The 16446-nt window shown below is 42.1% G+C and overlaps 1 protein-coding gene and 2 pseudogenes across 1 annotated transcript in view; 1 reads left to right on the top strand and 2 right to left on the bottom strand.

Annotated features, from left to right (window-relative positions):
• The first annotated feature begins 119 nt into the window (after positions 1-119).
• On the top strand, positions 120-975 carry LOC103785955 (four and a half LIM domains protein 1-like; annotated as a pseudogene).
• Positions 976-6728: 5753 nt separating this feature from the next.
• Positions 6729-16446, bottom strand: part of SAMD7 (sterile alpha motif domain containing 7) — a 32540-nt gene continuing 22822 nt past the window's right edge. The window contains exons 9-10 of the mRNA XM_034957710.2: positions 10447-10557; positions 6729-8578 (exon numbers count right to left, since the gene is read on the bottom strand). Coding sequence (XP_034813601.1) covers positions 8390-8578; positions 10447-10557 — 300 coding nt within the window. The 3' untranslated portion in view covers positions 6729-8389. The remainder of the gene's footprint in view (positions 8579-10446; positions 10558-16446) is intronic.
• On the bottom strand, positions 13628-14863 carry LOC103785956 (glycosaminoglycan xylosylkinase-like; annotated as a pseudogene).

Below are 16446 nucleotides of genomic sequence, written 5' to 3'. Positions count from 1 at the left end.
CACCGCCAGCTGTGCGGGTGAGCATCCCCAGGCAGCATGTTGGAAGTTGTTTTCAACCATATCCAGCCCTTGCCAAATACATCCTGTTTGTCACACAACCAAAGTGAGGTCCCTCCAGCTATAAGGTGGGCACCATGGCAGAGAAGTTTGACTGTCTCTACTGCAGGGACCCCTTGCAGAGGAAAAAGTCTGTGCAGAAGGGTGACCACCACTGCTGCCTGAAATGCTTTGACAGGTTCTGTGCCAACACCTGCGTGGAATGCTGCAAGCCCATCCATGTGGACTCCAAGGAGGTGCACTATAAAAACTGCTCCTGGCATGACCCCTGCTTCCACTGTGCCAAGTGCCTTCACCCCTTGCCAATGAGACCTTTGTGGCCAAGGACAACAAGATCCTGTGCAACAAGTTTGCCACTCAGGAGGACTCTCCCAAGTGTAAGGGGTGCTTCAAGGCCTTTGTGGCAGGAGATCAAAAATGGAGTACAAGGGGACCATCTCGCACAAAGACCGCTTCACCTGTAGCAACTGCAAGCAAGTCATGGGGACTGGAAGCTTCTTCTCTAAAGGGAAGGACTTCTACTGTGTGACTTGCCATGAGACCAAGTTTGCTAAGCATTGTGTGAAGTGCAACAAGGCCATCACATCTTGGGGAGTTACTTACCAGGATGAGCCCTGGCATGCCGAGTGCTTTGTGTGTGTTACCTGCTCTAAGAAGCTGGCTGTGCAGTGTTTCACCACTGTGGAGGACCAGTAATACTGTGTGGATTGCTACAAGAACTTTGTGGCCAAGAAGTGTGCTGGATGCAAGCACCCCATCACTGGGTTTGGTAAAGGCTCCAGTGTGGTGGCCTATGAAGGACAATCCTGGCACGACTGCTGCTTCCACTGCAAAAAATGCTCTGTGAATCTGGCCAACAAGCACTTTGTTTTCCACGAGGAGCAAGTATATTGCCCTGACTGTGCCAAAAAGTTGTAAACTGACAGGGCCTCCTGCCCTGTAAAATGGAATTTGAATTTTGCTCTTTGTGTCCTTACTCTCTGCCCTATACCATCAATGGGGAAGAGTGGTCTTTCCCCTCTTTAAAGGTCTCCTGTCTTTTCTCCCGTTTTACAGTATTACTCAAATAAGGGCACACAGTGATCATATTAGGATTTAGCAAAAAGCAACCCTGCAGCAAAGTGAATTTCTGTCCAGCTGCAACTGAAAAATGAAAACTTAAGTAGATTGACTCTTCTGCATGTTTCTCGCAGAGCAGAAAAGTGCTAGTCATTTAGCCACTTAGTGATGTAAGCAAGAAGCATATGAGATAAAGCCCCCACTGAGATGCCTCTTGCGGCTCAGCTGGGACCTACCGTGTAGTCACGCAACATGCAAGAGTTGTAGTGGCTGCTTCAACTCGCTGCTCACCCTCTTCTGTGAGCAGGAAAAGAACTTACTGACGTGCATGATTTAACTTCCTCATCAAAACTCTGACCTTCCTTCTGTTATTTTGTGCTTTCAAATGACTAATATGCACTTCCAGAAAATTAACATTTGAACTTAGCTGTAATTCTAAACTGACCTTTCCCCATACTAATGTTTGATTTCCCCATGTGGCATGTTTTCTGAGTGTTCCTACCTTAAAGCATGGAACATGCAGGTGATTTGGGAAGTGTAGGCAGATCGGAGAAAACGAGCCTGTTTCAGAGGAACATTGTCACAGCAAATACTTCTGGAAAGTTAACAAAACCAACCCTGATGTCCTTTTTATTGTTTTTAATTAGGAATATTTTTGTTTTAATTGATAGCAAAATAGTTTATAGGTTTGGAAACGTCCATGAAAATATTCTATTTATTTTATTTTATTTTATTATTATTATTATTTTTTGAGATGGAGCCTTGCTCTGTCGCCCAGGCTGCAGTGCAGTGGCACATTCTCAGCTCACTGCAACCTTCGCCTCCCAGGTTCAAGCAATACTCCTGTCTCAGCCTCCTGAGTAGCTGGGACTACAGGCATGTGCCACCACACCCAGTTAATTTTTGAATTTTTAGTAGAGATGGGGTTTCAACATATTGGTCAGGCTGGTCTTGAACTCCTGACCTCAGGTGATCCACCCACCTAGGCCTCCCAAAATGTTGGCATTACAGGCGTGAGCCACCGTGCCTGGCCTGCATGAAAATATTCTAGCCCTTTCAGATGTTCCTGTAGTGTTGAAATTCATCCTATGGAAGTAACTGCAAAACTCTATAGGGGGAGTTGAGCAGGTGCCAGGACTGTCATCAACATGGATATGACAATACAGAGCAGTGGTGAGTTGAATCCCTTGTAACGCAGTTGTCTGCTCTTTGTCCATGTGTTAATGAGGGCTGCAAAGTCCCTCCTATAGCAATTCCTAGGAATTTTCCTCAAGAGGAAATGCGAATTTCCACCTACCACTTACCTGAAATACAGGATCACCTACTTACTGTATTCTACATTATTTTATGATATAATGAGACAATATCAAAAGTAAACATGTAATGACTATGTGTACTAACATTCTTGTAGGAGTGGTTAGAGAAGCTGATGTCTCATTTCTACATTCTGTCATTAGCTGTTATCGTCTAATGTTTCAGTGTATCCTTATGGAAATAAAGCAGCATATGAATTTAAAAAAAGAGGATTAGTCCAGGAACTACAGAATGATTAACTTACTTTTATACTGTAAAAAAGTTAGTATCCCCATGATGTGTCTCCAAAATAGTTTGAAAATAATTAGAAGAATTATAAATTATAGTGTGTCTCTCCTCTCTTACCAAGGACTAAGGGCTAAAGTATCGACATACCTCATTTTACTGTGCTTTGCAGATATGGCATGTTTTACAAATGGAAGGTTTGTGGGAACCCTGAGTTGAGTAAATCTATTGGCGTTGTTTTCCCAACAGCATGTGCTCACTTTGTTAGCTTTTTCTTAAGCAATAAGATGTTTTTAAATTAAGGTAAGTACATTTCAAAAGACATAATACTATTGCACACTTAAACTACGGTATAGTGTAAACATAACTGTTATATGCACTGGGAAACCAGAAAATTCCTTTATTGCAGTGTCTGGAACTGAATCTCAGATATCTCTGAGGTATGCCTGTATATTAAAAAAGTGGTAAGAATTTTTTTTTTACAGTAACCAAGTGTTTTATGCTTTTGTTTTGTTTGATGAGAATAACTTCTAGCACTATGAAACAAATAGCTATTTAATTCAACAATCAGTTTAATAAACTTTTTGTAATCCCAGCTAGCAAAATAAAGTCACCTATTAGGAAATGAGCCAAAGAGGAAGGTAAACTATTTTAGAAACGTAATTTAAAATGTATATGTAGTGACAGAGTGAGACTCCGTCTCAAAAAAAAAAAGTATATGTAGTTAAAAAATCTAAAAGCATCCATATTTTTTCAAAATGGCATTCAATGATGTTCAAGTAAACTATTTCCTTTACTCAGGAGATGAGTTTCTCACACCTGCACAATGACATCCTGTGGCTATTATCAGACATATCGGAGACCTTGGACCTTGTGTTGATTTATGTAGAGGATTCCCTTTCCAGAGGATATGCTGGATAAGTACTGCAAATTGACCGCAACTCTCTATAAAACAGATCTTTCATATATCTGTAATAAAATAACAGTGTACATATTTACCATAATGAGAAACTGCATTTGCTTGAAGTATAATACATTTTTAGTGTTAGTGGGCAGAGTAAAATATTCCATATATTTTAAATAACTAATGGAAACAATTTAATGGAATTTAAAAAATTTCATGTGTTTAAAAATATAGTTTTTTTTTTTTTTTTTTTTTTTTTTTGAGACAGAGTCTTGCTCTGTTGCCCAGGCTGGAGTGCAGTGGCACAATCTTGGCTCACTGCAACCTCCACCTCCCAGGTTCAAGTGATTCTCCTGCCTCAGCCTCCCGAGTAGCTGGGATTACAGGCATAAGCCACCACGCCCAGCCCTATACTGTTTTTTAAACATTGGTATCCACACTTATTCTATAACTCTTATAGCTATATGTTTGGCTGTTTAGTAAACAGATTTTTTAAAACTTTTATTATGGAAAACCTCAAATATATACAAAAGTAGAGTGAATAGAATAGTGAACCTCACGTAGTCAAAACCCAGCTTCAATAAGTATCAACTCATGACTGAACTTATTTCACCCATAGTCCCAGTGATCTACCTACACCCTACCCACTCAATAGATTTTGGGAAGCAAATCCTTGTCATGATATTACTGGGAGAAATACTCTTTTTTGGGACTCTTGTTTCTACACATCTTGCTGGGTGGACCAAGAGACTGCAAAGCTCTAACTATTCTTTTACCAGAACCATTTCTCAAGGTTGATTATGTAGCTGGTAACCTTAAAAAATGGGTAATCCTTCCTTCCACACCCATCATCACCCCTGAACAAAGAGCAGGCTTGCTTACTGCTTGCTATAAAATTGGTGGTTTCCCCAAGTTGTGATCCTCAGCTGTGAAGCAAACCTACTGTATGGGCAGGTAGCCTCCGGGCCCCTCTGTATTGCTCTTGTAGCACCTAGGGGCAAAAGGAACCAATACACATATGCTGATGTTCATGCTGCTACTGTGTCATGAGTAATAAAGTTCTTTGTCTCTGACCCAAGAGGCTCATGTGTTCTGCCAGTCTCCATAAAATAATAACAGGCTAATTTATTAGGTTGGAGGCAGGATCAAATCTAATCCCAGATACCATATATCATTTTATCTGTACATATTTCAGTATATATTTTTAAAAAATAAGAAGTCTTTTTAAAAAGCTCACAATACTATATTTTTAACAAATAACAGTAATTTTTAATATCATTGAATATCCCAAATTGTGTTCAGATTTCCCTAATTGTTTCATTTTTTACAATGTATTTGAAAAAGGATTTAAATAAGTTTCATGATTATATTGGGCGATTTGAATTCAAAAAATTTTATTTTAGTAAAAAATATATAAAATTTGTAATTTTAACATACAAGTTGGTGGTATTAATTATATTCAGAATTTTGTGCAACCATCACCACTATTTCCAAAACTTTTACATCTGGGTTATTTGAATCTTAAGTATCTTTCTTTTAATCTACAGGTTTTCCTTTTCCCATTCCCTTGCATTTATTTGTTGGAGAAAATCAGGTCATTTCTACTATAGTTCCCCATAATTTGGATATTTACTATTTTTATAACTGCAGTGATGTTTAACATGTTCCTTTGTTCCCTGTATTTCCTGTAAATTGGTTTTTGGATCTAGAGGTTTATTTCGACTCAGGTTAATTTTTTTTTTTTTTGTAAGACTTTCATTCATATGGGGTTTCATGGATTTCCATCAGATGGCACATGATGTCTGGTTATTTCTCTTTTCGAGATGTTAGCAGCCATTTATGACTATTGCCTAGATTACTTACGTTTTAGGGGTGCATAATGGTGATATTCAAATTCTATTATTTCTCCTTAATAGCTATAATACTTCCCTAAAGGAAACAGCTGCATAGTACTCCATTGCCTGGATATTTACTCAATCAGTCTAAACATATTTCATAAGTCATAATTCCCTATTTATCAAACATAATTTTATTGTGATGGTTTTCCAACAAGAGAGAAGTTGTCATTGTTGTTGCTTTGTTTTTTATTCATAAAGAGTACAGAGTATGCTTCAAGCCTCAAGTGGCATTTGAGAAAAAGTTAAAAACTATTTCTAGATGATAATGTAAATAAAAATCCTCACCCTCCAAAATAATCTGTTCATAAAGTGTCCCTTTTGTTAAAACGTACCTAGGAGTCTTTAGAAGAAGACAATCTTGGTAGAAGGTAATCTTGGTAGGGACAAGCAATTTCAGTTTTATTCTCTTCCAGTGAAGAGTACTGAGAGCTGGGGAGGGCCTCCTTTACATGTGTTCTTCTGGTTCTTTTTTAAATGCATGGATCTAAAATTAAGCACAGTGGTTTTTTCTGGTGATAGTACATGCCAAGATGGCATATCGGAACATTTTCCTCAGAGCAACATTGAAATACATCTGTGCAAATCAATCAATTAGCAACTCAATGGACTTATTTAGCAGCAATACGAAACTCAAAAGTCATCATAGTGATTGAACCTCATTATCACTTTGCCATTAAAAATATTAAGCATTTCTTTTTATCCCTCACCACAGCATCTGTAACTCACACCTGGCATTTTGTGAAACTTCTGTATGCTGGGTAGTATAGCAGGTGAAATGTCACGTGACCAAACAGTTCTTCGGTACACTGAGCATCAGATGAATAAAAAGAGGGAAAGAGGAAGTGAAGCATTTTTCAAGTTATTTTTAGTAAAAATCTTGCCACTCGTTATTCATTGGCTTATTGCCATCTTAAATAACTTAAAAAAGACATATTTTTGAAATATGGGAGGATTTTCTGTCTGTCCCTGTCTCTCTTTCAGCAAAGGGACCAAGAGAGTAAAGTAACAATTCACAAATATATGTGATGGTTTCATACAGTTTTTGTCAGAAGAAAAACCTGTTGTCTTAGTAAAAATGAAAGAAATGGAAGCTTAACTAAATTAGGCTTGTAGGAAAATGATTTCAAAAGCCCACCTTCCAAATCAAAAAGTGAATGTGGGTAGCATGCAATTTGTGTTTACTAAATGCAACTTAATTTGTTTGTTTTAGTACTCCATTATTGTGAAATAAATTACTTCAAAACTTAGTGGCTGAAAACAACACACATTTATTATCTCACAGTTTCTGTGGGTGAGAAATCCAGAGTGGCTTAGCTGGGGGCCTCTGGCTGAGGGTCTCTCATGAGCTGCCATCAAGCTGTGGGCTGGAGCTGAGGCACCTTCAAGTTTCCTTACATGGCTGTTGGCAGCGTCAGAAGATCCATTTCCAAGTTCATGTGGGGCTCTCCACAGGGCTGCCTGGAGACAAAGAATCTGGCTTCCCCAAGAGTGAGAAATCCAGAGAGAGAGAGAGAGCGAGCACCCAAGACAGAAGCCACAGAAGTGACATCCCATCTATCACGCCTTCTGTATTCTGTTCATTAGAAAAGCCTCAATACCCCCAGCCCGCCCTTAAGCGGAGTAGATCACACAAGGGCTTGGGATACCAGGATGCAGGGATCCTTGTGGGCCATCTCAGAGGCTGCTTTCTAGAGTTTGCTCATGTTAAATGTAAATTTTTAAAATAGAAAATATATTCTCATGGTTAAAAATTCAAAATGTACAAGAATGTATATAGTAAGAAGACTTCATATCCTGTTAGCCAATCCCCTCCTTGAGCAAACTGTCATCATATTCTTGTTTATCCTTTCAGAGACATTCTGTTAAACATCAAGTTGAAAATGTGGGATTCCACAGGGTGTGAGCAGAGAGCACTCCACCTTGCCAGCTCAAACCTGCTTTGCAGAGATAACTTCCCCACCCCTTGGATGAAATCTCAAGTGGATACTATGACTTTTCACCTCCCTCTCAGATAAAAAGCAGTCCTCCAGTCACTTTCAGTCATAACATAGTTTTATTTCAGAAATAAAATACCTAGTCATGAATAATAGTCAAACTCGATTTTTTTTTTTTTTTGAGACGGAGTCCTGCTCTGTCACCCAGGCTGGAGTGCCGTGGCACGATCTCAGCTCACTGTAGCCTCCGTTTCCCAGGTTCAAGCAATTCTCCTGCTTCAGCCTCCCGAGTAGCTGGGACTACATTCGCACACCACCAGGCCTAGCTATTTTTTTTTTGTATTTTTAGTAGAGACGGGGTTTCACCATGTTGGCCAAGCTGGTCTTAATCTCCTGACCTCATGATCCGCCCGCCTCAGCCTCCCAAAGTGTTGGGATTACCGGCGTGAGCCACCGCGCCTGGCCAAAACTAGAAAATTTAAGGTTAAAGCTTCTCACCTTCCTAGCTTGGGCCTGCTTCACGCTGGAAATCTAGAATGAGAAAAGGTGGAGTCGTGGTCAGCTTCTCCATTTCTGTTCTGTACTTCTGCCAGTTCTCTTCTGCCTCTCTGTGGTTTCATTGGGTTGCCTTTATCTCTTTCAGGGTTTGGGAATGGAAAATGAGTGAAGAAAGGGAGGGAGCTCTTTTTTCAGTTTCAGCTCTTTTGGTTTCTTCAGAGATTTCTTCATGGAAACATCCATCTGCAGTTTTCTTGATGTTTGTAAATCTCCCCTTCATTAGCATTTGCTCCTAAGGATGCGTCTCCAGTCATTTGGTGCTGGGGTCATTCAGCCCTGGCAGGGAAGCCCCTTGGGCAAGTCTCCTCCATGACACCCCCAGGAAGGCTGACTTTCTCTCCTCATTCTCCATCCAGTACTGGGAAATCCTCACACATCCTTGGTAATATCCTAGGCTCTTTGGAAAACTGGCTAAGACTATTCTTCCTCCTTGAGGGCTTTTAGTTTCTCATACTATCTCGCTCAATTCCTTTAGGAATTATTGTATCCTGGGGACAAAAAATGCTCATTGTATCACTCCAGGAATTAGGATCCAGAAGAGGGGATGTATCTACTGGTTGATCAAATGCTTGTCTTATAGGAAATGAAAGAGTTTTCTTGTAGAACGTACTTCCCACATGCTGAGATACCTTTTAAGACAAAATAATTATAGTAATCAATTCTATGAATTTTTTTCATTGACTCAGCATTAAACACACATCGCAGAGAGGCTGAGGTAATTTCAGGCATGGAGCATCTATTAATATATAGTTGTGGGGGTCACAATTGTAGGATGTGGTGGGCTTTTTCTTTCTCTCAGAATTATAGTGTTTACAGATGTAAAACAGGGTATCAAGGTGGCTCTAAGCAGGGGCAGGTGAGCAATAGTGGAATTACTGAGGGGGAGAAAAGTAGATGGTGAGGTCAGGACAGTAATGGTGGTGGCATGTGAGGAGGAGCACAAATGACATAGGTCTTTGGCTTTGGCTCTGAAGGCAATGGGGAGCTATTTTAGAATCTTGAGCAGAAGAGTGACACGATCCATCTTATATATTAAAAGGACCACTTTTACTGTTTTGTGAATCAACTCTGGGTGGGCAACGGCAGAAGCAGGGAGAGCAGTTAGAAGGCCAATGCATGATTTCTCAAAGATTTAGAACCAGAAATACCATTTGACCCAGCAATCCCATTACTGGCTATTTACCCAAAGGAATATAAATCATTGTATTACAAAGATAAATGCACACATATGTTCATTGCAGCACTATTCACAATAGCAAAGACATGGAATCAACCCAAATGCCCATCAGTGATAGACTGGATAAAGAAAATGTGGTACATATACACCATGGAATACTATGCAGCCGTAAAAAGGAACAAGATCATGTCCTTTGCAGGGACATGGATGGAGCTGGAAGCCATTATCCTCAGCAAACTAATGCAGGAACAAAAAACCAAACACCGCATGTTCTCACTTATAAGTGGGAGCTGAATAATGAGGACACATGGACACAGGGAGGGGAACAACACACACTGAGGCCTGTCAGGGGTTGGGATGGGGGGAGGGAGAGCATCAGGATAAATAGCTAATGCATGCTGGGCTTAATACCTAGGTGATGGGTTGATAGGTGCAGCAAACCACCATGGCACATGTTTACCTATGCAACAAACCTGCACATGTACCCCATAACTTAAAATAAAAATTAAAATTAAAAAAAAAGAAGGCCAATACAGTCATCCAATGAGAGATGATGGTGCCTGAGACCAGGACGGAGTGGTGGAGGTAGTGAGAAGTGGCGTGCTGGGGTTGGCTAACTCACAAGAGCCAATTATTCAATGTTTAGGAAGTTTGCAAGCCAGTTGTTAAATACATCATTATTAAAAATTAAGTCAAAGCATCATATTAAATAAATTATGTACAACAAAAGTAATACATGCTTAAGGCTCATCACTTTTAATTGTTTTTACCTAATTATTTTACTATTATTATTACTTCTGCTCTTGACGTTATTCACACCTATTATATTTGTGATTGTATCTGGTAGAAATACTCTAAAGCGGGGCGCTGCTATGCATCTTTTCCCATTTCAGGATAGTCACCCCCAAGTGTCATGGGCCCGGAGCGAGGAGGGCAGCACTCCTGAGTGGGATGATGATTTCTCGGAGGATGACAGTATTCAGTGACATTAGGAGTTTCTCAGCCACGGTGGGAGTAATTTACACCACAGAAATTGGAGATATTACAAATTGGGGCTCATTTTTTTTTCAAAGAGAACTACTTGTTAAACATTTACCAGTGCATCCTTGCTTATCATCTTCCCAGTTATATCTAGGAATGTGTACCACCATCCCATCCAATGTTTTCAGGGTCCCTCACTTCTATTATGTCCTCAACCACAGAGGGAAAGCAATAAAGAAGTTAAATAAGTATTATTTATATTACAACAAGATAAAAGTAACATATTTGTATTAAGCTTTGTGCCATGAATACATAATTAGTTATATAAAATCACCATACCTGTGACTGAATTTTTAGTGCCGGCCCTAGCTTTAATCCCATAGTGCCTCGAAGATGCTCTTCTGTGAGTAATGGCAAAGTTGCTCCATCAATTGCATGATCTTTAAATACCTTCATAAATACAAAAGGTGTTAACTCTGTCTGAATGTCTTTTTTTGAAAAAGTTCTTTTACCACCTAGATATTTTAGTTTTGGAGAAAACATTAAGACTGCTTGAGGATGACAAAAAATTTGTAAAACCTTTTTTTAGTTGCTCTCTTTTCTGTGCTCAGTAGCACATTGCTTGTGCTCTTTAATAACGTTTGTAATCAACTGTAATTCTCTGTTTATAGAACTCAATTCCAACCAGGAATACTGATTATTTGAGGGCCAGGTCAGTGTTTTATTGACCAATGTACCCCTAATACAGAGGCTGGCATATGGTAAGAAGATGTACAATAAATATTGCTGGATAAATGAATGAATGAGTAAATGCTGTAAGTAAAGGGATGTGGGTAAAACCTGTTATGGATAAATTTCATGTCTCACATTTACAGATGTGGTATCTGCTGGCCATGCCTTAGATGCATGGTAAAGGGAGGAGAGGGAAATGCTGCTGAGAGCTTTCCCTACTGGACCTTTCCAGCAGGTCTGTTAGTCCTGAAACTGTAGTGGACGTGGCATGCCTTCCTTTCTCTGAAAGCCAGGAAGGCTGCCGGTGGACAAAGATTCCAGGCAGATAGAGGGATACAAAATCTAGGCAGATTGATAGGACTGTAATTTCATGATCTTCAACTTCAACTTGCCTGGAAATCCTTCTATATTCACTGTTGAGCTTTCTCTCCCTTCTATTTCAAGCTATCTCCACCCTCCTCAAACTTTAGACTTTGTAGGCAGAGCCTTCCCTCATTTTCAGTAGATCATAGCGCTTCCTAACTAAAAAAAAAAAAAAAAAAAAAAAAAAAAAACAAAAACAGAAAACAAAAACCAGTAGATAAGAACTCCCTCTAATTCTGACCAATGAACCAAAAACCTTTATTTTCTCCCACTGTCACGATACAATGGAAGAGAGGTCTCTCCACCATTTAAAGACGATCTCTCCACATATACTGTGGGTCCTCATGCCTCCCACTTCCAGAGGGGATAGATAATTCCCTCTTTTCTCTTCAGTCTCTCCTCTTCTGCTGGCTCTTTCCCACTGGGATTTAAATAAGTCTCTACCATCATTAAACAAACAAAAATAATGAAAATACTCAAACTCCATTTCCAAATGCTGCCTGATGTCTCTCACTCCCTTCACAGCCAGATTTCTCCAAAGGGTTTCGATGCTCCCTGCTTTCACGTTCTCATTTCCCAGTCATTCTGCAGTCTCAGGGAATCTGAGCTCTGCCCCGACCATTCCATTAAGCCTGCTTTCCTCAGGCTTCCGGGTGCCTCTGTCCCACCAAACATGCAGACATTTTGCAGTTGTTCTATTTCTGAAGTTGCTGGCTGCATCTGACATTGTTGACTGTGCCTTCATGAACAGTGCTTGCTCTTCCTTTCTGACATGAGGCTGCTCCCTCCTGGGTACCCCTGTTCTCTCCTTCAAGGTCACCTTTGCCAGCTCCTGTTTCTTAGGCTTCTCACTCAGGTCCCTATGGTCTTCCTGATTCATTTCAGCTTTGCTCAGCTTCAATGATGGGCTGTATATGCTGAAGGCTCCCTAACGTGTATCTTTAACTCTGAAGCTAAATCGTGCCAATTTGGCCTCTTACATAGTTTTCATTGTGCTATGACTGGGCAGCACTGAGTTCCAATGCAGAGTCCCACAATTACCGTGTCCCCCACCCACAAAAGCACAGATTCTGTCTCCATACTACGCGGTCACTTCTGGGGGACGGCAGAGGGATGGTGTGGGCAATTCCAGGCTATCTTTCCTACCCCCTTCAGTGCCTCTTTCAGTGACATGAAGTTAAAACCAGGTACTGTGATTGCTCATCTGATTTTTTGTTCTTATGAAGGTGGTTTTTTTTTTTGTGGATTGTTGCCCCATGTGGTGTTCCGGAAGGGAGGACCATCGGTGGAGGCTTCTTTTTGGCCATCTTGCCCTGCCTCCTCTAGGTTGTGTTCTTATCCGCCTGCCCCCACTGCTCCCACCCTGGATAGAACTCCATCATTGCTTATCTGAATAGGCTTCCCCTCTGTCTTGTCCTCTTCAACTTGTTTTCATAAAAGCAACCTGAGTGATCTTTCTGCAATATAAAGCTAACCATGCCGCTCCCTACTTAAAACCTGACTGCCTCCAGGATAAAGCCACAATCCTTCACTGGGTCTTCTGGGCTCTGTGACCTGTCCACCTCTCCAGTCTCGTCTTGCTCTCCCCACCTCTCCCACCTTGGCCCTGGCCCTCTGTAGCACTGGGAACTACTCTCAAAGTCCCAACCATATTAAAGTTTTCTCTGGCTCTGGCCCTCACCTGGAAATTCCTCCTTTATCTCCCTCCTGCCTCACCTCTCCTCTTGACTTTCAGGTCTCACTTTAGAGGCCTCTTCCTTAAGGAGGCCAAGAGTCCCTCATATGTGTTCCCACCGTGCTCTGTACCCGCCTTTCACAACGTGCTCGTATGGATGTGGGATCACTCACTGGTGCCCCTCTTCTGGACTATGAGTGCCACGAGAAGAGGAACCACATTGGTCTTGTTTCCACTCTGTGCTCCATGCCTCACAGGGCATGACTCAGGACCAGCTAAAAAGTAGAATCTTCTTGGAAAGCTCCTGTACTGGGAACCTTGGGTTCTAATAGATTTTAGTCATGAATGTATACATATATTTTTCCACAATATGCACCGGTGTGGAGAAAGGACTGAAATGTTCCACTCAAAACACACACTCCAGAGCCAATCCCAGTATTCGTCTATGCAAATGTCTGATTGTCCTTTGGCCTGGAAATTAAGACTGACCAACTATGATGCCTATTGCTAGAATGGGCAATTGCTGAGGAATTCAGAAGGTGATTCAGCAGGAACATCTCCATGCTCTGAAACTTGTGGTCTTTGCTTTAGTTTCTACTACAGAAAACACCAAAGACATCCAAGGCCACCCTGTCCCCTGTCACCAGAACTTGCTGCTGGCCATTTCCAATCCATTTCATACCATTTGGAATTGATTGTGCTGCTTCTCTATCTTTGTAAAAAGAAGTTTCACTTATTTTGTATTGAGAATTACAAGTGGGAGAAAGGCATTGTGTCTTCTACCATACAGTGTCCATCCCAAACTGGTCAGTGCACTGCTCCACGGTGGCCAGGACACTCAGGAGCCACTGGTCCATGGCGTTCAGACGAGGATCAGAGAGCACTGGGGAGAGGGGGTCATGGGCCATGGCAGATTTTAAGGTAGACTTCAGCACACCATTCTTTAGGTAGTTCCGTCTGTTCCAGGTAGACACCTGAGTGATGCCACACTGATAGAGGGGGGGGAAAGAATGCTTCTTTCATCCAGCAAGGGGTTCCCAAAGCTTTTGTTGTTATCAAGAAGGATGAGCATACTGGCGCCCTCATTATCTTGAAAGTTCTTATAGTAATGGCAGTCAGCATTGTCAATGAGGTAATCAAAGACAGCTGTGTTAATGGTGTCCAGGCGGCACAGGCCAGAGTCATAAAGGGACGTTTTCTTCACAGCCTCACAGTAGCGCTCATCATACTCCCACCTGGCCAATTTGCCTTTTCAGTAAGTCCTGGCCCACGGGTGTCAGTGTTTCTGGAGAGGCCACACATCTGGAAGCCAAAGTGTGACAGATTTTTCCATTGTGTCTCCATCGGCACAAGCTGATTCTGTTTCTCGGTAGTAATAACACTTCCCATAAAAACAAGTATTGTTTCCTACAGTTAGGAAGGGGCTCAACAGCTGCTCCATGGTAACAGGCTTGATCTCTGTGTGAAGATGAACGGATCTGCCCACCATCAGCAGGGCTCTGGGACACCCACAATCCTGTCCAAGTGAAAGGCTGCTACCTCCGCATTGTGTCTATCATAACCGGCATATGGTTCCCTTCCACTACATAGTCTCGGCTATACTACTTAGGTTCGAAAACAACTTTCTGTTCCCTTTCAAGGATCAGTAAGGCTAGCTGTGTCCCTTTATAACCCACATCAGCTTTAATAATTTGCTTGGTGGCCATGGCATGCATGATTGCCCCCAGCTCTGGTGTCTCTTCACAGTACACTTCCTGGGGAGCCACCCACTGGGCTGCAATCTCCTAGGAAGACTGCAACATGTGGTCCAACTTGGGTGACAGCTCCATCCACAAGCCAGTCATCAGTCGGTGAAAAGCCCTCAGGGGATCAAGTAGTGAAACGCTGCTTGGCAGTTGATGTATCTAAGTTGTCAATCAGGAAAACTTTGGTGAAGATAAAGATGACAAGAATTGCTAACAGCATGACTCGCTGCTTTAGCTTCATGTTGACCTCTTTTCTTCTCCCCTGACCCACTCACTCTCTGGCTCACTTATCAAGGAGAGCCGGTGGTAATGGTTAGTAAGGAGATTCCATCATTACACACATTGGTCCATTTGTGGATGCACCTTCCACAGTTCCCGTTGCGTCCTAGACTCACTCGTGGCTACCCACGCAGTGCAATGCAGCATGGCCCCCGAGGAGGGCAGCCCTAGGCTGTGCTTATCACCCCAGCCACTGCCACCACCACTGCAGCTCCCACCATTCCCTGGCCACCTCTCTCAGCGCTGAGCCAGCCGTCCCCCAACAAACTGCATTAAGTAATTATTTCTTTTCCTATTTTAATTAAGCAAATTATAGAAAATGGCTAATATAAATTAAAGAGCCAGGTGCGGTGGCTCACATCTGTAATCCCAGTTACTTGGGAGGCTAAGGCTGGAGGATCACTTGAGCCCAGGAGTTTGAGACAAGCCTGGGCAACATAGTAGACTCCCATCTCTTTAAAAAAAATTAGCTGGGTGTGGTAGTGTGCACCTGACAATTTGTGAGCATCCAAAGGAGGAACCACGAGGATAAATTTTCAAGCAGAGGTAGGTTGGCAGCCAGGGGACTGAAATGTGTGAGGATCTAACCCTCAGCCATGGTGGATGTACTCAGGGCCTGGGGCGAGGACACAGACATGTCCCTGTCGCTCAGATGTACCACTTTCTTTCTCACCAGAGCAGTTTGGGCCATGTGTAATGATATAAATGTGCACATATTTTCAGTAATTTCCGTTCTTTTTAGAGAGAGGATATTTTATCTGCTGAGTCCTCTGAACTAGACATTTACTTGGAACAAAATATGTTGCAGGCTCTCCTGAATGTTCCTTAACAGCTGAGCCACCAATCCTTTCTCTACACCTATTTAAAAGAGTTCATTTGCACTCAGGGCTTTGGGTTTTAGTTGTTATTTTTTTTCTGCTGAATTTCTTTTTCTACCTACAGGAGGTGAGTGGTGAGAAGTTGCTGAGTAGGCACCTAAGGCAGAGATGGGGAGTAAGAGGATAGTTGGGGGACAGTGGGTTTAACGCCAGCTAATCTCAGCACCTTGGTCCAACTCATTTAAAGAAAGGGGCTATGGGGCTGGGCGCGGTGGCTCATGCCTGTAATCCCAGCACTTTGGGAGGCCGAGGTAGGCGGAACATGAGGTCAGGAGTTCGAGACCAGCCTGGCCAACACGATGAAACCCTGTCTTTACTAAAAATACAAAAAATTAGCCAGGCGTGGTGGTGTGCACCTATAGTCCCAGCTACTTGGGAGGCTGAGGCAGGAGAATCAGGAGGCAGAGGTTGTGGTGAGCAGAGATGATGCCACTGCGCTCCAGCCTGGGCGACAGAGCAAGACTCTGTCTCAAAAAAAAAAGAAAGGGGCTATGAGTAACTATGAGTAACACCTGATGGGACATTTTAGACAAGCGTCCTTTTGAGAGTGGGGTACAAGCAGTGCTGCTTCAGTGCTGTTGCATCCAGAGGGCATCTCCCCATTTCTGTATAAAATAACATCACAGAGCATAGCTGGGGGCAGGCACAGCACAGCAGTGACATCTTT

The sequence above is a fragment of the Pan paniscus genome, chromosome 2 (assembly GCF_029289425.2).
Source record: "Pan paniscus chromosome 2, NHGRI_mPanPan1-v2.0_pri, whole genome shotgun sequence".
In the NCBI taxonomy this organism is placed as follows: Eukaryota; Metazoa; Chordata; class Mammalia; order Primates; family Hominidae; genus Pan; species Pan paniscus.
Note: the sequence above shows the minus strand (reverse complement) of the source record. Positions and strands in the feature narration are given on the sequence as shown.